General features: G+C 52.1%; 1 protein-coding gene across 1 annotated transcript; it reads left to right on the top strand.

The window, feature by feature from the left end:
• The first annotated feature begins 1,179 nt into the window (after nucleotides 1-1,179).
• Nucleotides 1,180-25,231, top strand: LOC145337144 (macrosialin-like). Its single transcript, XM_080181931.1, has 6 exons — nucleotides 1,180-1,256; nucleotides 13,773-14,329; nucleotides 15,684-15,803; nucleotides 18,050-18,122; nucleotides 23,014-23,187; nucleotides 25,053-25,231. The coding sequence occupies exons 1-6, from the start codon at nucleotides 1,193-1,195 to the stop codon at nucleotides 25,190-25,192; spliced, it is 1,128 nt and encodes a 375-aa protein (XP_080038057.1). The 5' UTR covers nucleotides 1,180-1,192; the 3' UTR covers nucleotides 25,193-25,231.
• The last annotated feature ends 499 nt before the right edge of the window (nucleotides 25,232-25,730 follow it).

Raw genomic sequence — 25,730 nt, 5'->3', positions numbered from 1 at the left:
CCAATCCCCCTAACCTGCACATCTTTGGACACTAAGGGACAATTTAGCATGACCAATCCCCCTTACCTGCACATCTTTGGACACTAAGGGACAATTTAGCATGACCAATCCCCCTAACCTGCACATCTTTGGACACTAAGGGACAATTTAGCATGGCCAATCCACCTAACCTGCACATCTTTGGACACTAAGGGACAATTTATCATGGCCAATCCCCCTAACCTGCACATCTTTGGACACTAAGGGACAATTTAGCATGGCCAATCCACCTAACCTGCACATCTTTGGACACTAAGGGACAATTTATCATGGCCAATCCCCCTAACCTGCACATCTTTGGACACTAAGGGACAATTTAGCATGGCCAATCCCCCTAACCTGCACATCTTTGGACACTAAGGGACAATTTATCATGGCCAATCCCCCTAACCTGCACATCTTTGGACAGTAAGGGGCAATTTAGCATGACCAATCCACCTAACCTACACATCTTTGGACCGTGGGGGGAAATCGGAGCACCCGGAGGAAACCCACGCTGGCACGGGAGGGGGTGGGGGGGGGGGGGTGGGGAGAACGTGCAGTCTCCGCAGTGACCCAAGGCCGGAATTGAACCCGGTTCCCTGGCATTGTGAGACAGCAGTGCCAACCTGCTGTGCCAGCCATATTAAAGATACTCAATTTTACTCACGGGGCTGTGGTTGGTGAATATGAACCCAAGGTTGCTCCCCCCCGCCCTCCCCCCCCCCCGCCTGCAATGCAGGAGAGGCCACCCACTCACTAGCCCAGGTAGCCCATCACTGGCTGGGGAGGGGGGGTGGTGAGAGAGGGAGAGAGCATGGGAAGAGAATGGCATGGATTGAGAGTTCTTGCAAAGAACAATTGCTAGTTCAGAGCGATTGAACTGTTGCTCTGAATAGTTGACTGGGAGCTGGGCGATGAAGGGACTCAGGGGTTGTGTGGGGTTGGTGGGGTGGGGAGGGAGGCTTCTTGCTAAAATGTTGGAGTGGTTTTTGATTGGCTGTATGCAAATGGTCTTACGTTGTATCAGTTTCATTTCCCAGAACTGAGATCATCAGCAGATGCTGAAAGTATCGCAGTTCCAGGCAAAGCAAGTCGGCTCTGGGCTGGAGTTTTCTTCCAGTCGGTGCAGAGAGGGACAGGAGAGAGAGAGACAGCGAGAGGAGCAGGGAGAATGAGCATCAGAACAATGTCCAGGGCAGTGATACTCTGCCTCTTCCTCTGCACTATCCCTGCCGGTGAGTTTGAGTTCAACTTTCCAACAGCAGCCAAACTCTCCCGGAGGTTGGAGCTGGGTTTCACCCGGCTCTGCGCATTTCAGCTGCGAAGCGCCGGGGGGGGGAATTTATTTTACGTTCACCCCACCCACCTCCCGCAGGAGGTGGTGGAGGTTGGCACGGTGGCACAGCGGGGGTTGGCACTGCTGCCTCATGGCGCCAGGGAGCCCGGGTTCGATTCCTGCTTCGGGTCACCCTCTCTGTGTGGCATTTGCATGCTCTCCCCGTGTCTGCGCGGGTTTCCTCCCGGTGCTCTGGTTTCCTCCCACACTCCAGATGTGCAGGTTAGGTGGATTGGCCATGCTAAATTGCCCCTTAGTGTCCAAAGATTTACAGGTTAGGGGGATTGGCCATGGTAAATTGCCCCTTAGTGTCCAAAGATGTGTAGGTTAGGGGGATTGGCCATGCTAAATTGTCCCTTAGTGTCCAAAGATGTGTAGGTTAGGTGGATTGGCCATGCTAAATTGTCCCTTAGTGTCCAAAGATGTGTAGGTTAGGTGGATTGGCCACGCTAAATTGTCCCTTAGTGTCCAAAGATGTGTAGGTTAGGTGGATTGGCCATGCTAAATTGTCCCTTAATGTCCAAAGATGTGTAGGTTAGGGTGGATTGGCCATGCTAAATTGTCCCTTAGTGTCCAAAGATGTGTAGGTTAGGTGGATTGGCCATGCTAAATTGTCCCTTAGTGTCCAAAGATGTACAGGTTAGGGTGGATTGGCCATGCTAAATTGCCCCTTAGGGTTCAAAGATGTGTAGGTTAGGTGGATTGGCCATGATAAATGCGCGAGGTGATAGGGATAAGGCAGCTGGGGAGGACCTGGGTGGGATGCCCTTTCAGAGAGTGGGTGTAGACTGGATGGGCCAAATGGCCAGCGGGGATTGTATGGTTGGATGTAATGCGCTGCCTGGGAGGGTAGCAGAGGTGGGAAACTTCACACTGTTTAAAACGAATGGGATTTTGAAATGTTCTAACCGTCAGGGCGATGAGTTAAGTGCTATAATGTGGTTTGGTTGGTGCACGCTCGATGGGCCGAAGGGCCTCTTGTGTACTGTACGACTCTAATTTGGGGAAATTTCTGTAACTTTTGCAGAAGGCTCTCTGCTTGCAGTGAGAGGGAGTGGGCAATGTGTAATTAACAAAATATTGGGATTTCACACTGTCTAAGTGAAACTTTTTTCCAAAAAAGATTCCTCTCAAACAACCACCCAGTCTTATTTAGAATCTAAATCGAAATTTTTACTTTTTTTTAACCAGCTTGGTGTGTACTTTTTACGGGGCACGGTGACACAGTGGGTTAGCACTGCTGCCTTACAGTGCCAGAGACCCAGGTTCGATTTCTGGCTTGGGTCACTGTCTGTGCAGAGTCTGCACATTCTCCCTGTGTCTCTGTGGGTTTACTCCCACAGTCCAAAGATGTGCAGGTTAGGCCATGCTAAATTGCCCCTTAGTGTCGAAAGATGTGCAGGTTAGGGAGATTGGCCATGCTAAATTGTCCCTTAGTGTCCAAAGATGTGCGGGTTAGGTGGATTGGCCATGCTAAATTGCCCCTTAGTGTCCAACGATGTGTAGGTTAGGTGGATTGGCCATGCTAAATTGTCCCTTAATGTCCAACGATGTGTAGGTTAGGTGGATTGGCCATGCTAAATTGTCCCTTAGTGTCCAAAGATGTGCAGGTTAGGTGGATTGGCCATGCTAAATTGCCCCTTAGTGTCCAAAGATGTGCGGGTTAGGTGGATTGGCCATGCTAGATTGCCCCTTAGTGTCCAAAGATGTGCAGGTTAGGGGGATTGGCCATGCTAAATTGTCCCTTAGTGTCCAAAGATGTGCGGGTTAGGTGGATTGGCCATGCTAAATTGCCCCTTAGTGTCCAAAGATGTGCGGGTTAGGTGGATTGGCCATGCTAAATTGCCCCTTAGTGCCCAAAGATGTGCGGGTTAGGTGGATTGGCCATGCTAGATTGTCCCTTACTGTCCAAAGATGTGTAGGTTAGGGTGGATTGGCCATGCTAAATTGTCCCTTAGTGTCCAAAGATGTGCAGGTTAGGGGGATTGGCCATGCTAATTTGCCCCTTAGTGTCCAAACATGTGTAGGTTAGGGGGATTGGCCATGATAAATTGTCCCTTCGTGTCCAAGGAGCAGGTTAGGAGGATTATCAGGGTAAATGTGTGGTGTTAGAGGGGTAGGGCCTGGGTAGGACACTTTGTTGGAGAGTGGGTGCTGATTTGATGGGCTGAATGGCCTCCTTGTGCACTGTAGGGATTCTATGAAACTTTTACATCTGCTCCGGGTTTTTGCCGACCCACAGTGTTCCGTTCCAGACAGCCACTCATGGGTTGATGCAGCACACCAGGCCTAAGGGGGAAGGCACGGTGGCACAGTGGGTTAGCACTGCTGCCTCACAGCGCCAGGGACCCGGGTTCAATTCCCGGCTCGGGTCACCGTCTGTGTGGGGTCTGCACGTTCTCCCCGAGTCTGCGTGGGTTTCCTCCGGTTTCCTCCCACACTCTGAAAGATGTTAGGGTGCATTGACCTGAACAAGTGTGGCAACGGGGGGATTTTCACCGTATCTTCATTGCAGTATTAATTAAGCCTTACTTGTGACACTAATAAATTAACTTTCCCTAAGATGCCTGTTCGAACTCTTTGAAGGAAGTATCCACTTCTTGCCTTCTCCCTTGATCCAGTTGCCCTTATGGGAGTTCCTACAGGATCAGATCCCACTTACCCTTGCCGCAGTATCTTACAGCTCAGAACAGTCAATTGCATTGTGTATATTAGAGAGAAAGGCTTGTGAAGTCCCTGCCCAGTGAAGCAGTTGAGGCTTCCTCATTGAATGTTTTTAAGGCAAGGATAGACACATTTCTGAACAGTAAAGGAATTAAGGTTTATGGTGAGCGGGCGGGTGTAAGTGGAGCTGAGTCCACGAAACGATCAGCCATGATCTTATTGAATGGCCTCGATGTGGAGATGCTGGCATTGGACAGGGGTGGGCACAGTAAGAAGTCTCACAATACCAGGGTAAAGTCCAACAGGTTTATGTGGAATCATATGAGCTTTCGGAGCGCTGCTCCTTCCTCAGGTGAGTGGAGAGTTGGGTTCACAAACACTGTGTATAGAGGCCAAGACACAATGGCACGATAATGAACACTGCGTATAGAGGCCAAGACACAATGGCACGATAATGAACACTGTGTATAGAGGCCAAGACACAATCGCACGATAATGAACACTGTGTATAGAGGCCAAGATACAATCGCACGATAATGAACACTGCGTATAGAGGCCAAGATACAATCGCACGATAATGAACACTGTGTATAGAGGCCAAGATACAATCGCACGATAATGAACACTGCGTATAGAGGCCAAGACACAATCGCACGATAATGAACACTGCGTATAGAGGCCAAGACACAATCGCACGATAATGAACACTGCGTATAGAGGCCAAGACACAATCGCACCATAATGAACACTGTGTATAGAGGCCAAGATACAATCGCACGATAATGAACACTGCGTATAGAGGCCAAGACACAATCGCACGATAATGAACACTGCGTATAGAGGCCAAGACACAATCGCACCATAATGAACACTGCGTATAGAGGCCAAGATACAATCGCACGATAATGAACACTGTGTATAGAGGCCAAGATACAATCGCACGATAATGAACACTGCGTATAGAGGCCAAGACACAATCGCACGATAATGAACACTGCGTATAGAGGCCAAGACACAATCGCACCATAATGAACACTGCGTATAGAGGCCAAGACACAATCGCACGATAATGAACACTGCGTATAGAGGCCAAGATACAATCGCACGATAATGAACACTGTGTATAGAGGCCAAGATACAATCGCACGATAATGAACACTGCGTATAGAGGCCAAGACACAATCGCACCATAATGAACACTGCGTATAGAGGCCAAGACACAATCGCACGATAATGAACACTGCCTTTGAGGCCAAGACACAATCGCACAATAATGAACACTGCGTATAGAGGCCAAGACACAATTACACAATAATGAACACTGCGTATAGAGGCCAAGACACAATTACACAATAATGAACACTGTGTATAGAGGCCAAGACACAATCGCACGATAATGAACACTGCGTATAGAGGCCAAGACACAATCGCACGATAATGAACACTGCGTATAGAGGCCAAGACACAATCGCACGATAATGAACACTGCGTATAGAGGCCAAGATACAATCGCACAATAATGAACACTGCGTATAGAGGCCAAGATACAATCGCACGATAATGAACACTGCGTATAGAGGCCAAGATACAATCGCACAATAATGAACACTGCCTATAGAGGCCAAGACACAATTGCACAATAATGAACTGTTCCTGATCACCCAGGGAGGAAATGACTGAGTGAGGGAACCATGGTTCACAAAGGAGATTGAATGTCTTGTCAAGAGGAAAAAGGAAGTGTATGTAAGGGTGAAAAAAACAAGGTTCAGTGGGGTCACTTAAGGGTTACAAGATAGCTAGGAATAGGTTAAAAAAAGGCTTAGGAGAGCTAGGAGGGGGTATGAGAAGTCCTTGGTGGGTCGGATAAAGGAAATCCCCAAGGCTTTTTCCTCTTATATGAGAAATAGAAGAATGACTGGGTGAGGTTAGGGCCGGTCAGGGATAGTAGTGGGTACTTGTGCATGGAGTCAGAAGAGATACTGATGCGTTGAATGAATACTTTTCTTCAGTGTTCACTAAGGAGAGGGACCATGTTTTGAGGATGAGGGTGTGAGATACAGGCTGATAGGATGGAGGAGGTAGATGTTCTGAGGGAAGATGTATGAGCAACTTTGAAAAACCTGAGGGTGGATAAGTCCCCTGGGTCAGATGGGATACATCCTAGGATACTTTGGGAGGCAAGGGATGAGATTGTGGAGCCTTTAGCTTTGATCTTTGGGTCCTCACTGTCCACGGGGATAGTGCCAGAGGACTGGAGAGTGGTGAATGTTGTTCCTCTCTTCAAGAAAGGAAATAGGAATGACCCTGGTAATTATAGGCCAGTTAGTCTTACTTCAGTGGTGAAGAAGTTAATGGAAAGGGTCCTGAGAGATAGGATTTATGACCATTTGGAAAGATGCAGTTTAATCCGGGATAGTCAGTGAGGGGTAAGTCCTGCCTCACAAATTTGATTGAATTCTTTGAGGGGGTAACTAAGTGTGTGGATGAAGGTAGAGCAGTTGATGTCATATACATGGATTTTAGTAAAGTGTTTGATCAGGTTCCCCGTGGTAGTCTCGTGAAGAAAGTAAGGAGGTGTCGGATGAAAGCAAATTTGGCCGATTGGATAAGTAACTGGCTGTCTCAAAGAAAGCAGAAGGTGGTGGCGGAGGGAAAGTTTTCAGACTGGAGACCAGTTACCAGCGGTGTACCACAGGGATCAGTGCTGGGTCCTCTGCTATTTGTGATTTTTATCAGTGACTTGGAAAAGGGGGCTAAAGGGTGGGTTAGTAAATTTGCTGATGACACCAAGATTGGTGGAGGGCTCTTGTAGGCTGTAAAGAGACATTGATAGGATGTAGAGCTGGGCAGAAAAGTGGCAGATGGAGCTTAAACCTGATAAGTGCGAGGGGATTCATTTTGGTAGGACAGACTTGAATGCGGATGACAGGGTCAATGGCAGGATTCTGAGGAATGTGGAGGAACAGAGAGATCTTGGGGTTCATATCCACAGATCTCTGAAGATTGCCACTCAAGTGGATAGAGCTGCGAAGAAGGTTGATAGTGTGTTAGCGTTTAAGAGCCGTGGGGTTATGCTGCAATTAATACGGACCTTGGGGAGACCACATTTGGAATATTGTGTGCAGTTCTGGTCTACCTCACTATAAGAAGGATGTGGAAGCATTGGAGAGAGTGCAGAGGAGATTTACCAGGATGCTGCCTGGTTTGGAGGGTAGGTCTTATGAGGAAAGGTTGAGGAAGCTGTGGCTTTTCTCTTTACAGTGGAGGAGGATGAGATGCAACTTAGAGGTTTATAAGATGATGAGGGGGTATAGATAGAGTGGACGGACAGAGACTATTTCCTCAGGTGGACGTAGCTGTTAATAGGGGGCATAACTATATTAACTGAGGGACTAATCTTGTCACCAGGAGAACTCTCCTATTCTCCGACAGAACCATGTTGTGGGATCTTTAGCATCCACTTGTCCGGGGACAGTGGGGGGGGGGCTTTTTTTTAAACACCTCGTCTGTAGGATAGCACCTCGGGCAGTGCAGCACTCCCTCAGCACTGCCCTGCCTTCCCTCACAGACCCTGGTTTATTGCGCTGAGTTTCTGGGGTAGGACTCGAACCAGGAACTTTGCGGTTCTGAGGAGAGCCTGTCATGAATGGAGCCACAGCTGACATCAGCAGGAACACACGCAAGGCTTAGCACTAATGGAATGGTTCTGTCAAAGAGCAACACAGACTCGATGGGCCGAAAGGCAGTTTATCACAGTGTGATGTAGTGGTGTTTGATTGGGATTTGTACACATTCCTCAGACTATCTTATTCTCCAGAGAGGTACAGTGTCTGATACTTATCCCACCTACTTTGTCTCCTTGCTGTTACTGTTTGGTCTTGAGTTTCTCCTCAGCTCGTAGTTCCTCTTCTTACCAAACTTTCGATTTAAATTTCTCATTTTCCTTCTAAACCGTATCAGCTCATTGAGCTATTGACACCTCCTCTTTGTGGTTTCTGTAGTGATATCTCTCTCTCTCTCCTTGTTCCCTCTCTCTCCAATCGCACTCTGTTTCTCTCTCTCTCTCCAATCTCACTCTGTTTCTCTCTCTCTCTCCAATCTCACTCTGTTTCTCTCTCTCTCTCCAATCTCACTCTGTTTCTCTCTCTCTCCAATCTCACTCTGTTTCTCTCTCTCTCTCCAATCTCACTCTGTTTTACTCTCTCTCTCTCTCTAATCGCACTCTGTTTCTCTCTCTCTCCAATCTCACTCTGTTTCTCTCTCTCTCTCCAATCTCACTCTGTTTCTCTCTCTCTCCAATCTCACTCTGTTTCTCTCTCTCTCTCCAATCTCACTCTGTTTCTCTCTCTCTCTCCAATCTCACTGTTTTACTCTCTCTCTCTAATCGCACTCTGTTTCTCTCTCTCTCTCTAATCTCACTCTGTTTCTCTCTCTCTCCAATCTCACTCTGTTTCTCTCTCTCTCTCTCTAATCTCACTCTGTTTCTCTCTCTCTCTCCAATCTCACTCTGTTTCTCTCTCTCTCTCCAATCTCACTCTGTTTCTCTCTCTCTCTCCAATCTCACTCTGTTTCTCTCTCTCCAATCTCACTCTGTTACTCTCTCTCTCTCTCTAATCTCACACTGTTTCTCTCTCTCTCCAATCTCACTCTGTTACTCTCTCTCTCCAATCTCACTCTGTTTCTCTCTCTCTCTCTAATCTCACTCTGTTTCTCTCTCTCTCTCTCCAATCTCACTCTGTTTCTCTCTCTCTCTCTAATCTCACACTGTTTCTCTCTCTCTCCAATCTCACTCTGTTTCTCTCTCTCTCCAATCTCACTCTGTTTCTCTCTCTCTCCAATCTCACTCTGTTTCTCTCTCTCTCTCCAATCTCACTCTGTTTCTCTCTCTCTCTCCAATCTCACTCTGTTTCTCTCTCTCTCTCTCCAATCTCACTCTGTTTCTCTCTCTCTCCAATCTCACTCTTTCTCTCTCTCTCTCTCCAATCTCACTCTGTTTCTCTCTCTCCCTCTCAAATCTCACTCTTTTTCTCTGTCTTTGTTTCTCTGCTCCCTCTCCCTCTCTCTCTCTGCTCCCTGCTTCTGTCTGTCTGTCTCTCTCTGTTCCCTCCCTCTCTCTGCTCCCTCCTTCTGTCTCACTCTGTTCCCTCCCTCTCTCTCTCTCTCTCACTCTGTTCCCTCCCTCTCTCTGCTCCCTCCGTTTCCCTGTCTGTCTCTCTCTCTCTGTTCCCTCCCTCTTCCTCTCTCCCTGCTCCCTCCCTTATTCTCTCTTCTCTCAACTCTCTCTCTCTCTGCTTCCTCATTCACTATGTTTTCTCTCTATCTGCTGTGTCTCCCTTGTTGTTCTACCTCTCTCTCTGTCTCTCTCTCCCTCTCCCTCTTTCTCCTTCTCGCTATCCCTGATCTCTCTGAACTCCCACCACAAGAACAACAGTTTCAGAGTTTGCAGTAGTTGGAAATGATGCCATCCCCCACCCTCCCTCCCACTCCCCCACCCTCCCTCCCACTCCCCCACCTCCCTCCCACTCCCCCACCTCCCTCCCACCTCCCCCCTCTCCCTCCCACCTCCCCTCTCCCTCCTCCCCTCTCCCTATTCCCACTTCCCCTCCACTCCCACTTTTCCTCCACTCCACCTCTTCCCCTCCCCCTCTCTCCCCTCCCCTCTCTCCGCTCCCCCTCTCTCCCCTCCCCGCTCTCCCCTCCTCCCCTCCACCTCTTCCCCTCCACTCCTCCCCCTTGTCCCCTTCTCCCTCTCAGCCCCTCCCCCTCTCCCTCCCCGCTCCCTCCTTCCTCCTCACCCCCTCACAGCCAGGGTTCAATGCTTCCCCTCCCTCCCCCAGGGCTCAGTGGGTTTACAGCCACAGAAAAGTTACAGCACAGAAGGAGGCCATTTGGCCCATCTTGTTGATGGCAGCCCGAGGACACCCAGGAGTCCTTTCTAATCCCACCTTCCTGCACCCGGCCCATGGCCCTGCAGCCGACAGTATTTAAGGTGCAGATCCAAGAGTTTAGGGTCTCTGCCTCCACCACAAACTCGGGCAGTGAATTCCAGACACTCACCACCCTCTGCGGAAAGAAGTTCTCCCTGGTGTTCCCTCGACACCTGCCACTCATCCTAAATCCGATCTAGGATTCTCCACCCAGAGAATCAATGTTATCCTGTCCACTCTATCCCTCGCCCACCTCAAGCAAATCACCCCTCAGCCTTCTTTGTTCCGAGGGAAATAACCCCAATCTCTCCTCATAGCAACACTCCTGGGAACCTCCTCCAGAGCAGTCATACCCTTCCTGTGACATGGCAACCAGAACTGTGTTCAGGAGTAGGTCCCAATCAGGGGAGCTGGTGGCCCAGTGGGATTACGACCAGACTATTCATCCAGAAACTCAGCTAATGTTTCTGGGGGACCCGGGTTCGAATCCCACCACGGCAGATGGTGGAATTTCAATTCAATAAAAAATATCTGGAGTTAAGAATCTCCTGATGACCCACCTCTTCCGTCCCTTCGCCAATGCCCTGGGATCGTGGGGTTGTGATCGGAATCCGGAATGCTCCAACGTTCGACCTCCCTGAGTGTAGCTGATCCAAAATCCTGCTGCCCCTGCACCGGTCTGCCCCACACTAAACCATTCTGTGGTCTCAAAGCACCCCTCCCTATCTCTGTAACCTCCTCCAGACCCTACACCCCCTCCCTATCTCTGTAACTAACCTCCTCCAGCCCCCTACACCCCCTCCCTATCTCTGTAACCTCCTCCAGACCCTACACCCCCTCCCTATCTCTGTAACCTCCTCCAGCCCCTACACCCCCACCCTATCTCTGTAACCTCCTCCAGCCCCTACACCCCTCCCTATCTCTGTAACCTCCTCCAGAACCTACACCCCCTCCCCATCTCTGTAACCTCCTCCAGAACCTACACCCCCTCCCTATCTCTGTAACCTCTTCCAGACCCTACACCCCCTCCCTATCTCTGTAACCTCCTCCAGCCCCCTACACCCCCTCCCTATCTCTGTAACTAACCTCCTCCAGACCCTACACCCCCTCCCTATCTCTGTAACCTCCTCCAGACCCTACACCCCCTCCCTATCTCTGCAACCTCTTCCAGACCCTACACCCCCTCCCTATCTCTGTAACTAACCTCCTCCAGACCCTACACCCCCTCCCTATCTCTGTAACCTCCTCCAGACCCTACACCCCCTCCCTATCTCTGTAACCTCCTCCAGCCCCTACACCCCCTCACTATCTCTGTAACCTCCTCCAGCCCCCCTACACCCCCTCCCGATCTCTGTAACCTCCTCCAGACCCTACAACCCCTCCCTATCTCTGTAACCTCCTCCAGCCCCCCTACACCCCCTCCCTATCTCTGTAACCTCCTCCAGCCCCTACACCCCCTCCCGATCACTGTAACCTCCTCCAGACCCTACACCCCCTCCCTATCTCTGTAACCTCCTCCAGACCCTACACCCCCTCCCTATCTCTGTAACCTCCTCCAGCCCCTACACCCCCTCACTATCTCTGTAACCTCCTCCAGCCCCCCTACACCCCCTCCCGATCTCTGTAACCTCCTCCAGACCCTACAACCCCTCCCTATCTCTGTAACCTCCTCCAGCCCCTACACCCCCTCCCGATCACTGTAACCTCCTCCAGCCCCTACACCCCCTCCCTACCTCTGTAACCTCCTCCAGAGCCTACATCCCCTCTCTACCTCTGTAACCTCCTCCAGACCCTACACCCCCTCCCTCTCTCTGTAACCTCCTCCAGCCCCTACACCCCCTCCCTACCTCTGTAACCTCCTCCAGAGCCTACATCCCCTCTCTACCTCTGTAACCTCCTCCAGACCCTACACCCCCTCCCTCTCTCTGTAACCTCCTCCAGCCCCTACACCCCCTCCCTACCTCTGTAACCTCCTCCAGAGCCTACATCCCCTCTCTACCTCTGTAACCTCCTCCAGACCCTACACCCCCTCCCTCTCTCTGTAACCTCCTCCAGCCCCTACACCCCCTCCCTACCTCTGTAACCTCCTCCAGAGCCTACATCCCCTCCATATCTCTGTAACCTCCTCCAGACCCTACACCCCCCTCCCTATCTCTGTAACCTCCTCCAGCCCCCTACACCCCCCTCCCTATCTCTGTAACCTCCTCCAGCCCCCTACACCCCCTCCCTATCTCTGTAACCTCCTCCAGCCCCTACACCCCCCTCACTATCTCTGTAACCTCCTCCAGCCCCTACACCCCCTCCCTATCTCTGTAACCTCCTCCAGACCCTACACCCCCCTCACTATCTCTGTAACCTCCTCCAGTCCCTACACCCCCCTCACTATCTCTGTAACCTCCTCCAGCCCCTACACCCCCCTCACTATCTCTGTAACCTCCTCCAGCTCCTACAAGCCTCCGAAATCTCTGCGCTCCTCCAATTCTGGCACTCCCCACCCCAGGGATCCACTGACCCCCATCGCTCTGCCATTGGCGACCTTGTCTTCAGCCTGGATGAGGGTTGGGGGTAGGAGACTGGTGCCTAAGCTCTGGAATTCCCTCCTGAACCTCTCTGTCCTCTCCCTCCCTCCCTCTCTCTCTCCTTAAAGCCCAGCCCCCTTTGGCTGAACACTTTGTAGCTTGTCCCAAGTTGTCTCCCTGATTATACTCCTGTGACTTTGCACTGTTTGAAAGGGGGCTATGCGAATGCAGCTCGTTGTTGTTTAGCTGTGGAGTCTCGAGCTCTCTGACCCGGCTGTCTCTGCACACAAACTGTCCCCAGACAGTTCTCTCAGCACAAGAGTTCATATCGACCAGACCATCATGGGGTGCGAATCGCGGTGACACTTCCTCTTACACACTCTCCAACCCACTTCCTGCAGAGATCTGAAGACCAACTGCCCCAAGGATGAGATATTAACCTTTCCAACACAGAGATAACTCTTACTAAAACACTCCCAGGACAGGTACAGCACGGGGTTCGATACAGAGTAAAGCTCCCTCTACACTGTCCCCATCAAACACTCCCAGGACAGGTACAGCACGGGGTTAGATACAGAGTAAAGCTCCCTCTACACTGTCCCCCCATCAAACACTCCCAGGACAGGTACAGCACGGGGTTAGATACAGAGTAAAGCTCCCTCTACACTGTCCCCATCAAACACTCCCAGGACAGGTACAGCACGGGGTTAGATACAGAGTAAAGCTCCCTCTACACTGTCCCCCATCAAACACTCCCAGGACAGATACAGCACGGGGTTAGATACAGAGTAAAGCTCCCTCTACACCGTCCCCCATCAAACACTCCCAGGACAGGTACAGCATGGGGTTAGATACAGAGTAAAGCTCCCTCTACACTGTCCCCCCATCAAACACTCCCAGGACAGGTACAGCACGGGGTTAGATACAGGATTTCAGATGATTGATAGTGTGGAGTTTTGGGGAACAGTAACTCGGGTGTCCATCGCTGAGTCTTCACGTTGTCAGCTTTTGAGAATCTTTGTCGATCATCTCCAGATTGCAGGTCCCTCTCCCACCTCCTGGAACAGGGACCCCAATCTGGAAAATTGGGAATTAGGCACTGATTATTTGGAATATCTGATCAGGGTCCTGGGGAGTTGGCGTGCAGAGAGGCTGGACTGACCGTGAGGGGTGTTACTGAGCATCTTGTGTCTCTGACTAACTGGTGTCTCGTTCCCACGCGCTGTTCCTTGCGTTCATTCGGAAGTTCGGGATACTTCCCTCTTTCCCAGTCGGTGAGGTTCATTCTTGTCCTTCTCTCCGCAGCGACTGGAGGCGTTGAGTGCGAGGGAGAGAACTGTCGTCCACAGCCAACCCCAGCCTCGCTGGTGCCCGCCACTGTCGTTACTCCCAAAAGACCCGCCACTTTGGTGCAGCCAACGGTCCTGACTCCCGCGTCTCCGGTCACTCTGAGCACAGCCAGCACTCATCATCCCACCCCGACCAATCACACCACTCACTCTCCCACCAATCACACCACTCACTCTCCGACCAATCACACCACTCACTCTCCGACCAATCACACCACTCACTCTCCGACCAATCACACCACTCACTCTCTGACCAATCACACCACTCACTCTCCGACCAATCACACCACTCACTCTCCGACCAATCACACCACTCACTCTCCGACCAATCACACCACTCACCCACCGACCAATCACACCACTCACTCTGCGTTGACCACCACCGTGCATCCAACAACCGCCCCTGCCCTCCAATCAGGACACTACAATGTGTCGGTGAACAAGTCGGTGTGCGTGATGGCCGATGTGAAACTACAGCTCCGGATCCGATATCAAGGAGCAAAGAAGAAAATGGTGAGTAAAGACTTTAATCTTCAACGGGATCTCAATGCCTCAGCGCCAGAGTCAGCACCAAGGATAGCGAAACTCCCTCTAACACTGTCACCCGTCAAACACTCCCAGGACAGGTACAGCACGGGGTTAGATACAGAGTAAAGCTCCCTCTACACTGTCCCCCCCATCAAACACTCCCAGGACAGGTACAGCACGGGGTTAGATACAGAGTAAAGCTCCCTCTACACTGTCCCCCCATCAAACACTCCCAGGACAGGTACAGCACGGGGTTAGATACAGAGTAAAGCTCCCTCTACACTGTCCCCATCAAACACTCCCAGGACAGGTACAGCACGGGGTTAGATACAGAGTAAAGCTCCCTCTACACTGTCCCCCCATCAAACACTCCCAGGACAGGTACAGCACGGGGTTAGATACAGAGTAAAGCTCCCCCTACACTGTCCCCATCAAACACTCCCAGGACAGGTACAGCACGGGGTTAGATACAGAGTAAAGCTCCCTCTACACTGTCCCCCCATCAAACATTCCCAGGACAGGTACAGCACGGGGTTAGATACAGAGTAAAGCTCCCTCTACACTGTCCCCCCATCAAACACTCCCAGGACAGGTACAGCACAGGGTTAGATACAGAGTAAAGCTCCCTCTACACTGTCCCCCATCAAACACTCCCAGGACAGGTACAGCACGGGGTTAGATACAGAGTAAAGCTCCCTCTACACTGTCCCCCCATCAAACACTCCCAGGACAGGTACAGCACGGGGTTAGATACAGAGTAAAGCTCCCTCTACACTGTCCCCCATCAAACACTCCCAGGACAGGTACAGCACGGGGTTAGATACAGAGTAAAGCTCCCTCTACACTGTCCCCATCAAACACTCCCAGGACAGGTACAGCACGGGGTTAGATACAGAGTAAAGCTCCCTCTACACTATCCCCCATCAAACACTCCCAGGACAGGTACAGCACGGGGTTAGATACAGAGTAAAGCTCCCTCTACACTGTCCCCCCCATCAAACACTCCCAGGACAGGTACAGCACGGGGTTAGATACAGAGTAAAGCTCCCTCTACACTGTCCCCCCCATCAAACACTCCCAGGACAGGTACAGCACGGGGTTAGGTACAGAGTAAAGCTCCCGCTACTAGCTTGCTCACAGTGACAGAATACGTTGAGGTCTCTCTCTCTCAGTTGGGGAGGAATTTTATTTGATTTGTTGAAGTTGGAGGGTTTGATAGCTGTTCTCCTGACGCCTCCTTCAGTGACCTACCCCAGAGGAGCACCGCTGGTTAAAACGATACGAAAAGGTGCAGATATTTGCCACACACTCTGACCTGCTGCTATTTTTTTATTGACAGAGTTGGGGTTTGTTCCGAATTGAACCTAAGAAGACAAAGACTTCAGGAAGCTGCGGCAAAGACTTTGTTAACATGACTCTCACTTTCCCTGGGGGTTACCTCATGTTCGGATTTAAGAAGGTGAGTAATTCACACTCAACATTCAGAATGTCCCTCACCCAGGGATCACTGGACAGTGATCAGGAGCAGGAACCCGGGCTGATTTCCCCTCTCTCTCTCTAACCCAGGGATCACTGGACAGTGATCAGGAGCAGGAACCCTGGCTGATTTCCTCTCTCTCTCTAACCCAGGGATCACTGGACAGTGATCAGGAGCAGGAACCCTGGCTGATTTCCCCTCTCTCTCTCTCTAACCCAGGGATCACTGGACAGTGATCAGGAGCAGGAACCCTGGCTGATTTCCCCTCTCTCTCTAACCCAGGGATCACTGGACAGTGATCAGGAGCAGGAACCCTGGCTGATTTCCCCTCTCTCTCTCTCTCTCTAACCCAGGGATCACTGGACAGTGATCAGGAGCAGGAACCCTGGCTGATTTCCCCACTCTCTCTCTAACCCAGGGATCACTGGACAGTGATCAGGAGCAGGAACCCTGGCTGATTTCCCCACTCTCTCTCTAACCCAAGGATCACTGGACAGTGATCAGGAGCAGGAACCCTGGCTGATTTCCCCTCTCTCACTCTCTCTAACCCAGGGATCACTGGACAGTGATCAGGAGCAGGAACCCTGGCTGATTTCCCCTCTCTCTCTCTCTAACCCAGGGATCACTGGACAGTGATCAGGAGCAGGAACCCTGGCTGATTTCCCCTCTTTCTCTAACCCAGGGATCACTGGACAGTGATCAGGAGCAGGAACCCTAGCTGATTTCCTCTCTCTCTCTCTCTAACCCAGGGATCACTGGACAGTGATCAGGAGCAGGAACCCTGGCTGATTTCCCCTCTCTCTCTCTCTAACCCAGGGATCACTGGACAGTGATCAGGAGCAGGAACCCTGGCTGATTTCCCCTCTCTCTCTCTCTAACCCAGGGATCACTGGACAGTGATCAGGAGCAGGAACCCTGGCTGATTTCCCCTCTCTCTCTCTAACCCAGGGATCACTGGACAGTGATCAGGAGCAGGAACCCTGGCTGATTCCCCTCTCTCTCTCTCTCTCTCTCTAACCCAGGGATCACTGGACAGTGATCAGGAGCAGGAACCCTGGCTGATTTCCCCTCTCTCTCTCTAACCCAGGGATCACTGGACAGTGATCAGGAGCAGGAACCCTGGCTGATTTCCCCTCTCTCTCTCTCTAACCCAGGGATCACTGGACAGTGATCAGGAGCAGGAACCCTGGCTGATTTCCCCTCTCTCTCTCTCTCTCTAACCCAGGGATCACTGGACAGTGATCAGGAGCAGGAACCCTGGCTGATTTCCCCTCTCTCTCTAACCCAGGGATCACTGGACAGTGATCAGGAGCAGGAACCCTGGCTGATTTCCGCTCTCTCTCTCTCTAACCCAGGGATCACTGGACAGTGATCAGGAGCAGAAATCCTCTCCAACCCAGGATCTGTGCCTTGACTCGTTGGTCATGGACTGTGTGCTAATTTTACTAGTGCAGCACGGTGACACAGTGGGTTAGTGCTGCTGTCTCACAGGGACCCGGGTTCAATCCCAGCGGCACGGTGACACAGTGGGTTAGTGCTGCTGTCTCACAGCGCCAGGGACCCGGGTTCAAACCCAGCGGCACGGTGACACAGTGGGTTAGCGCTGCTGCCTCACAGGGACCCGGGTTCAATCCCAGCGGCACGGTGACACAGTGGGTTAGCGCTGCTGTCTCACAGGGACCCGGGTTCAATCCCAGCGGCACGGTGACACAGTGGGTTAGCGCTGCTGTCTCACAGCGCCAGGGACCCGGGTTCAATCCCAGCGGCACGGTGACACAGTGGGTTAGTGCTGCTGCCTCACAGGGACCCGGGTTCAATCCCAGCGGCACGGTGACACAGTGGGTTAGCGCTGCTGCCTCACAGCGCCAGGGACCCGGGTTCGATTCCCGGCTTGGGTCACTGTCTGTGTGGAGTCTCCACGTTCTTCCCATGTCTGCGTGGGTTTCCTCCAAGTGCTCTGGTTTCCTCCCACAGTCCAAAGCTGTGTGGATTGGCTGTGTTAAAATTGCCCCTTAGTGTGGGGTGGGGAACTAGCTAGGGGTAAATGGATGGGGATAGGGCCTGGGTGGGATCCGATGGGCCAAATGGCCTACTTCTGCACTGTAAGATTCTGTGATTAAATTGATACACAGAACCCCAGGGCAACGCAAAGGGTTAAGTTTATTGGCCATTTGTATTAGATTTTGGTTAAATGTACGCCCTCTCTGTCTCTCTCTGTCTGTCCACAGAACAGCCAAACACAACGCTTTTACCTCAGCGAAGTTCAAAGTGAGTTGATGTACATGTTCCCAGATACCACTGGTAAGTGAGAGGCATGGCTAATAAAGGTGGTCTGATCAAACTCCGCAATGTTCAAGAGGCAGAAAGTGGAGGGGCGCAGAGATCCCGGAGGAACACAGGGTCTGGAGGGGGTTACAGAGATAGGGAGGGGGTGTAGGGGGCTGGAGGAGGTTACAGAGATAGGGAGGGGGTGTAGGGGCTGGAGGAGGTTACAGAGATAGGGAGGGGGTGTAGGGGCTGGAGGAGGTTACAGAGATAGGGAGGGGGTGTAGGGGCTGGAGGAGGTTACAGAGATAGGGAGGGGGTGTAGGGGCTGGAGGAGGTTACAGAGATAGGGAGGGGGTGTAGGGGGCTGGAGGAGGTTACAGAGATAGGGAGGGGGTGTAGGGGCTGGAGGAGGTTACAGAGATAGGGAGGGGGTGTAGGGGCTGGAGGAGGTTACAGAGATAGGGAGGGGGTGTAGGGGGCTGGAGGAGGTTACAGAGATAGGGAGGGGGTGTTGGGGGCTGGATGAGGTTACAGAGATAGGGAGGGGGTGTAGGGGGCTGGAGGAGGTTACAGAGATAGGGAGGGGGTGTTGGGGGCTGGATGAGGTTTTGTCCCCTTGGGATTTTTTATAATTAATTCCTGGGACACGGGTGTCTCTGGCTGGGTCCAGCGTTTATTACCCATCCCTGGTCACTCTTGGAGGGCAGTTGAGAGTCACCCACATTGCTGTGTCTCTGGAGTCACATGTCGGCCAGACCGGGGTAAGGACGGCAGATTTCCTTCCCTAAAGGAACCAGATGGGTTTTTCCGACAATGGGTCATCAGGAGATTCTTAATTCCAGATATTTTTTATTGAATTGAAATTCCACCGTGGTGGGATTCAAACCCGGGTCCCCCAGAAACGTTAGCTGAGTTTCTGGATTAATAGTCTGGTAGTAATCCCACTGGGCCATCAGCTCCTGAGGGAGTTTGGAGAAGCTTCCCAGGGTTAATTCCTGGAATGAAGGGGGTTTGCCGTACAGGGTCAGTTTGGGCCAGTAACCGTTGGAGTTTACAAGACTGGGAGGTGATCTTACTGAAACATCTTGATTTGATTTATTATTGTCACATGTACTGGGATACAGTGAAAAGTGTTGTTTCTTGTGCACGATACAAAGCATACCGTTCATAGAGTACATAGATTTGATTTATTATTGTCACGTTCTGGGATACAGTGAAAAGTATTGTTACTTGTGCGGTATACAGACAAAACATACCGTTCATAGAGAAGGAAAGGAGAGGATGCAGAATGTAGTGTTACAGTCATAGCGAGGGCGTAGAGAAAGATCAGCTTAATGCGAGGTAGGTCCATTCAAAAGTCTGACAGCAGCAGGGAAGAAGCTGTTCTTGAGTCGGTTGGTATGTGACCTCAGACTTTTGTATCTTTTTCCCGACGGAAGAAGGTGGAAGAGAGAATGTCCGGGGTGTGTTGGGGGGGGTCCTTGATTATACTGGCTGCTTTTCCCCGAGGCAGCGGGAAGTGTAGACAGAGTCAATGGATGGGAGGCTGGTTTGTGTGATGGATTGGGCTACATTCACAACCTTTTGTAGTTCCTTGTGGTCTTGGACAGAGCAGGAGCCCAGACCAAGCTGTGATACAACCAGAAAGAATGCTTTCTATGGGGCATCTGTAAAAGTTGGTGAGAGTCGTAGTGGACATGCCAAATTTCCTTAGTCTTCTGAGGAAGTCGAGGCGATGGTGGGGCTTTCTTAACGATAGTGTCAGCATTGTGAGCCCCCAGTAAACGAGGCCCTGTCTACACTGTGTGACAGTGCAGGGCCCTGACTGGGAAGGTGATTGGGGAGGGAATAGTTTGAGTGGGGCCTCACTATCACGCGTTACATACCCAGCAAAGAAATTATCTTTCCTTTCCAGCCACCCTCTTATCTCCATGCTTGTTGGTGGTGGAGCACAGTAGCAGTGAGAGAGGGCCGTGTCCCTGCCTCCCGCTCGATTCCGAGCCAGTGTGAATCCTTCCCCTCTCTCTCTCTCTCTCCCCTCTTCTCAAATCCTTCTGCTAAACCTCCCTTCACGTCCAGTACTTCAGACACCTGTTAATACAATCAGATACTTCAGGCGTGGCTTAAAGCAGCAGTGTCATGATCACCATCGAATGTAGGAGGAGGCCATTCGGTCCATTGAGCCTGCACCGACAACAATCTCACCCAGGGCCTGTCCTCATAACATTTACCCAAGCTCGTCCCCCTGACACTAAGGGGCAATTTAGCACAGCCAATCCCCCTAACCTGCACATCTATGGTCTTTGGACACTAAAGGGACAATTTAGCATGGCCAATCCACCTAACCTGTCCACCTCTGGAATTCCCTCCCTAATCCACTCCACCCTCTGCCTTGTCCTTGAAGCCTTCCTCATGGGCCAAGTCTCCACCTCGAGTCAAATTGTTTTCGACCAGAGCTGGTGTGAGGGACAGAAGGGGTGCTACGTAAATGCAAGTTGTTGGTTGGGGCAGCTCCAACCTGGGCAAGCCCCAATTCAGGGTGACTTTTTAAAAAGGGACTGTGTCGGATTACAGAACTTTCCTTTGTTTATTTCTTCACCCAGAAGATATTGTGCAGATCAAAGCACTGATTTTACCAAGAGGTTTTCTCCCCTCTCCCTCACTGTCTCTCTCTCTCTTTCCGTCTCACTCTCTCTCCCTCCCTGTCTGTCTGTCTCTCTCTCTTTCCCTCCCTCCCTGTCTGTCTGTCTCTCTCTTTCCCTCCCTGTCTCTCTCTCTCTCTATTTCCCTCCCTGTCTCTCTGTCCCCCCTCTCTCTCTCCCCCTCTCTCTCTCTGTCCCCCCTCTCTCTCTCTCCCCCTCTCTCCCCCCCCTCTCTCTCTCTCTCCCCCTCTCTCTCTCTCTCTCCCCCCCTCTCTCTCTCTCTCTCAGGAAGGGGTCAGTAAGGAAGAGTGGCACTTGCTCAGTTTGGAATAACACTGGAGCAGTGAGCTGGGGGGATGGAATTGGGGTGAGGATGGGGTGCAGACTGAAGAGGATGTGAAAGTTCAAAATGGAATCATATCTGTGTGAAAAGCAGAAGGCACTGAGACAGACAGGAAACACCAGCAGGGAGGCTTTACACGTTCATCTTTGATGGAGTTACAGGGCAGGCAAGAAGCTGCTTTGTTGGGAAGAACATGAGGAACTGGGAGCTCAGTGAAAGAAGGACTGTGAGTTCTGGATTATTCCCAGAACTGCAGCAGAAGCAAGAGCAGATTAGGGAGCTGGACACACGGCCAGGGCCGGAGTGGATGTGGGGGAAAGTGGAGGATGTGACACTGCAGCAGTGTGGCCACAGGAAGGCCACACCCCACCCACGAACTGGGCTGGGAGCAGAGCCCAAAGAGTAAATACAGGTTACGGAGGGCCACAGAGACATTAAACTGGGAGGGCAGCGAGGACTGGTAATGGAAATAGCGGGTCAGAAAGAAACTGAAGGGAGGTCAGCGGAGTCAGAGACTGTGGTTTAGGCACCGCAGGGGGAAGGGAGAATTAAAAGACAGCATTTAATTAAGAGAGAGCAACAAGAAACCGGCCAGTTAAAACCTGAATCACTGAATCCGTACAGTGCAGAAGGAGGCCATTCAGCCCATCGAGCCTGCAGCCTCCACAATCCCACCCAGGCCCTATCCCTGTAACCCCACACATTTACCCTGCTAGTCCCCCTGACACTAAGGGGCAATTTAGCATGGCCAATCCACCGAACCCACATATCTTTGGCCATGCTAAATTGTCCCTTAGTGTCCAAAGATGTGTAGGTTAGGTGGATTGGCCATGCTAAATTGCCCCTTAGTGTCCAAAGATGTGTAGGTTAGGGTGGATTGGCCATACTAAATTGTCCCTTAGTGTCAGGGTATCAGTGGGGTAAATACGTGGGGTTACAGGAATAGGGCCTGGGGTGGGATTGTGGTCGGTGCAGGCTCGATGGGCCGAATGGCCTCCTTCTGCACTGTAGAGATTCTATGAAAAGTTCTCTCCAACTAAATACCGTGCAGAGTGAAGGCCATTGCGATCTCTCTACCCCAGCCCCTCTCTCGCTACCCTCCCCTGACCACAGACCTCGCTCTCCTCCTCCTCTTCCCCCTCCCCTGGAAGCTGCCCAAGAGGCTGAACCAGTGTGACCTTTCAACTCCACCAGCTCCCTCAGCCGAGCTTGTGACGAGTTGTAAACCACATTACTCACACCTTGGCGAGCTCGCATGTTTCCATCTCAGTAACAGCACCCAGCACTGCGTGGCCAAACCTGCTGCTGAAACCCATCACTAAATCTAGACATGACTGTTCCAACACAGCCCTGGGCCGTTTCCAACATATAATATCCTGTAGATGTGAGATCATCAAATCCCTACAGTGCAGAAGAGGCCATTCAGCCCATCGAGTCTGCACTGACTCTCTGATAGAGTATCCAGACAAGGACCCCCCTCCCTCCACCGCTTCCTCCAACCTATCCCCATAACCCCATACATTTACTGTGGCCAATCCACCCTAACCTGCACAACTTTGGACACTGAGGGGCAATTTAGTATGACCAAACCCCTTAGCCTGCACATCTTTGGACACTAAGGGCAATTTAGCATGGCCAATCCACCTAACCTGCACATCTTTGGACACTAAGGGACAATTTAGTATGACCAAACCCCTTAGCCCGCACATCTTTGGACAGTGGGAGGAAACCGGAGCACCCGGATGAAACCCATGCAGAGACGGGGAGAACGTGCAGACTCCACACAGACAGTGACCCAAGCTGGGAGTTGAACCCGGGACCCTGGTGCTGTGAGGCAGCAATGCAAACCCACCGTGCCTATGGCTCGCTAGAGGTGGGGTTAAAGAATCTGATCGTTTGGCCAGGGGATTCTAATCAGAGCGTTGGGTTGTTTTCACAGTGGCCACTCGCTACTCCGTGCACAATACCAGTCTAGTGATGCTTCAGACTGACCTCGGACACTCCTACCGCTGTTCCAACCAATCGGTGGAGGCCAACAGCACCTTCTTTGTGGATATGGTGGACCAACGTATCCAAGCCTTCAATTTCGCCAAAAACCAACAGTTTGGTTCAGGTAAGAATGTGCGGGATATAAGGACGTGTGTTCTAATAGCGCCCGTCTACACCTTCGGGGTGGCCCAGAATCTAGTTGTGTCTGTGGGGACATAGACAGTGCTGATGTCAGTGGGAGGGGCTCCACCCCAACCCCCCCTGCGCAAAGGGTCAGAACAGGGCTGCCATTCAACATATGACCAACCCTTCCCCCCTAAAACAGACACACGGACAGTCCTTACCCCCTAAAACAGACACACGGACAGTCCTTACCCCTAAAACAGACACACGGACAGTCCTTCCCCCCTAAAACAGACACACGGACAGTCCTTACCGCCCCCCTAAAACAGACACACGGACAGTCCTTACCCCCCTAAAACAGACACACGGACAGTCCTTACCCCCTAAAACAGACAGACGGACAGTCCTTACCCCACTAAAACAGACACACGGACAGTCCTTCCCCCACTAAAACAGACACACGGACAGTCCTTCCCCCCTAAAACAGACACACGGACAGTCCTTACCCCCTAAAACAGACAGACGGACAGTCCTTACCCCCCCTAAAACAGACACACGGACAGTCCTTCCCCCCCTAAAACAGACACACGGACAGTCCTTACCCCCCTAAAACAGACACACGGACAGTCCTTACCCCCAAAACAGACACACGGACAGTCCTTACCCCCCCTAAAACAGACACACGGACAGTCCTTACCCCCCTAAAACAGACACACGGACAGTCCTTACCCCCTAAAACAGACACACGGACAGTCCTTACCCCCCCCTAAAACAGACACACGGACAGTCCTTACCCCCTAAAACAGACACACGGACAGTCCTTACCCCCCCCTAAAACAGACACACGGACAGTCCTTACCCCCCTAAAACAGACACACGGACAGTCCTTACCCCCCCTAAAACAGACACACGGACAGTCCTTACCCCCCCCTAAAACAGACACACGGACAGTCCTTACCCCCCCTAAAACAGACACACGGACAGTCCTTACCCCCCCTAAAACAGACACACGGACAGTCCTTCCCCCCCCAAAACAGACACACGGACAGTCCTTCCCCCCTAAAACAGACACACGGACAGTCCTTACCCCCTAAAACAGACACACGGACAGTCCTTACCCCCTAAAACAGACACACGGACAGTCCTTACCCCCTAAAACAGACACACGGACAGTCCTTACCCCCCTAAAACAGACACACGGACAGTCCTTACCCCCCCTAAAACAGACACACGGACAGTCCTTACCCCCCCTAAAACAGACACACGGACAGTCCTTACCCCCTAAAACAGACACACGGACAGTCCTTACCCCCCCCTAAAACAGACACACGGACAGTCCTTCCATCCTGTAATCCCAGGAAGTGTCTGCAGGAGGGGATTGGCGGGGGGGAGGTGGAGGGATTGGGGCGAGGAGGTGGAGGGATTGTGGGGAGGAGGTGGAGGGATTGGGGGAGGAGGTGGACGGATTGGGGGGAGGGATTGGGGTGGAGGGATTGGGGGGAGGGATTGGGGTGGAGGTGGAGGGATTGGGGGAGGGATTGGGGAGGAGGTGGAGGGATTGGGGGGGAGGGATTGGGGGGAGGGATTGGGGGAGGGATTGGGAGGGAGGGATTGGGGGGGAGGGATTTGGGGGGAGGGATTGGCGGGGAGGGATTGGGGGGGAGGGATTGGGGGGAGGGATTGGGGGAGGAGGTGGAGGGATTGGGGGAGGGATTGGGGGGGGAGGGATTGGGGGGGAGGGATTGGGGTGGAGGGATTGGGGGGAGGGATTGGGGTGGAGGGATTGGCGGGAGGGAAGGGGTTATTATTATTATGATTATTGCTGACTCTGAGTCTGATCTCTCTCCCTCTCCCTCTCTCTGACAGCCGAGTTCTGCTCCCAGGACCAGAAGCTCCCGGTGGTGGCCATTGTTGTTGTTGTTGTTCTCATTGTGCTCATCATCGTCGTGGTCTTGGCCTATCTGATTGGCCGGAGGAGGACCCCAGCCGGGTACCAGAGCATCTGATTGGTCCCATCTCTGACACCAATGCCCCCCCCCCCCCCCCCCCCCCAGCACAACATGGGTGAGGAATACGACACGGGGGGAGATGGCATGTTCCAGGGTCAGGGTTCCTGAGGTTCAGGGTGAGTGGGGCGGATTTACTGAGTCCTGGGGTGAGGGGGTAGTGTTACTGGGTCAGTGGGGGGGGAGGAGGGGAGGTTACTGGGTCAGGGATCAGCAGTGGTTACTGGGTCATGGGTGGGGGTGAGTTACGGGGTTGGGGGGGGTTATTGAGTTAGTTGGGTGGGGGGGGGTTCACTGGGTCAATGAGGGGGAGTTATTGGGTCAGTGGGGTGAGGGGGGGGATTACTGGGCCAGGGATCGGGGGATTACTGGGTCAGTGGGGAGGGGGGTTACTGGGTCAGTGGTTGGGGGGATTACTGGGCCAGGGATCGGGGGGATTACTGGGCCAGGGATCGGGGGGATTACTGGGTCAGTGGGGAGGGGGGTTACTGGGTCAGTGGTTGGGGGGGGATTACTGGGCCAGGATCGGGGGATTACC

The sequence above is a fragment of the Carcharhinus amblyrhynchos genome, unplaced genomic scaffold, assembly GCF_965287045.1.
Source record: "Carcharhinus amblyrhynchos unplaced genomic scaffold, sCarAmb.v2.hapA scaffold_43, whole genome shotgun sequence".
Lineage (NCBI taxonomy): Eukaryota > Metazoa > Chordata > Chondrichthyes > Carcharhiniformes > Carcharhinidae > Carcharhinus > Carcharhinus amblyrhynchos.
The sequence above is the reverse complement of the archived record's forward strand: the minus strand, read 5'-3'. Positions and strand labels throughout refer to the sequence as shown.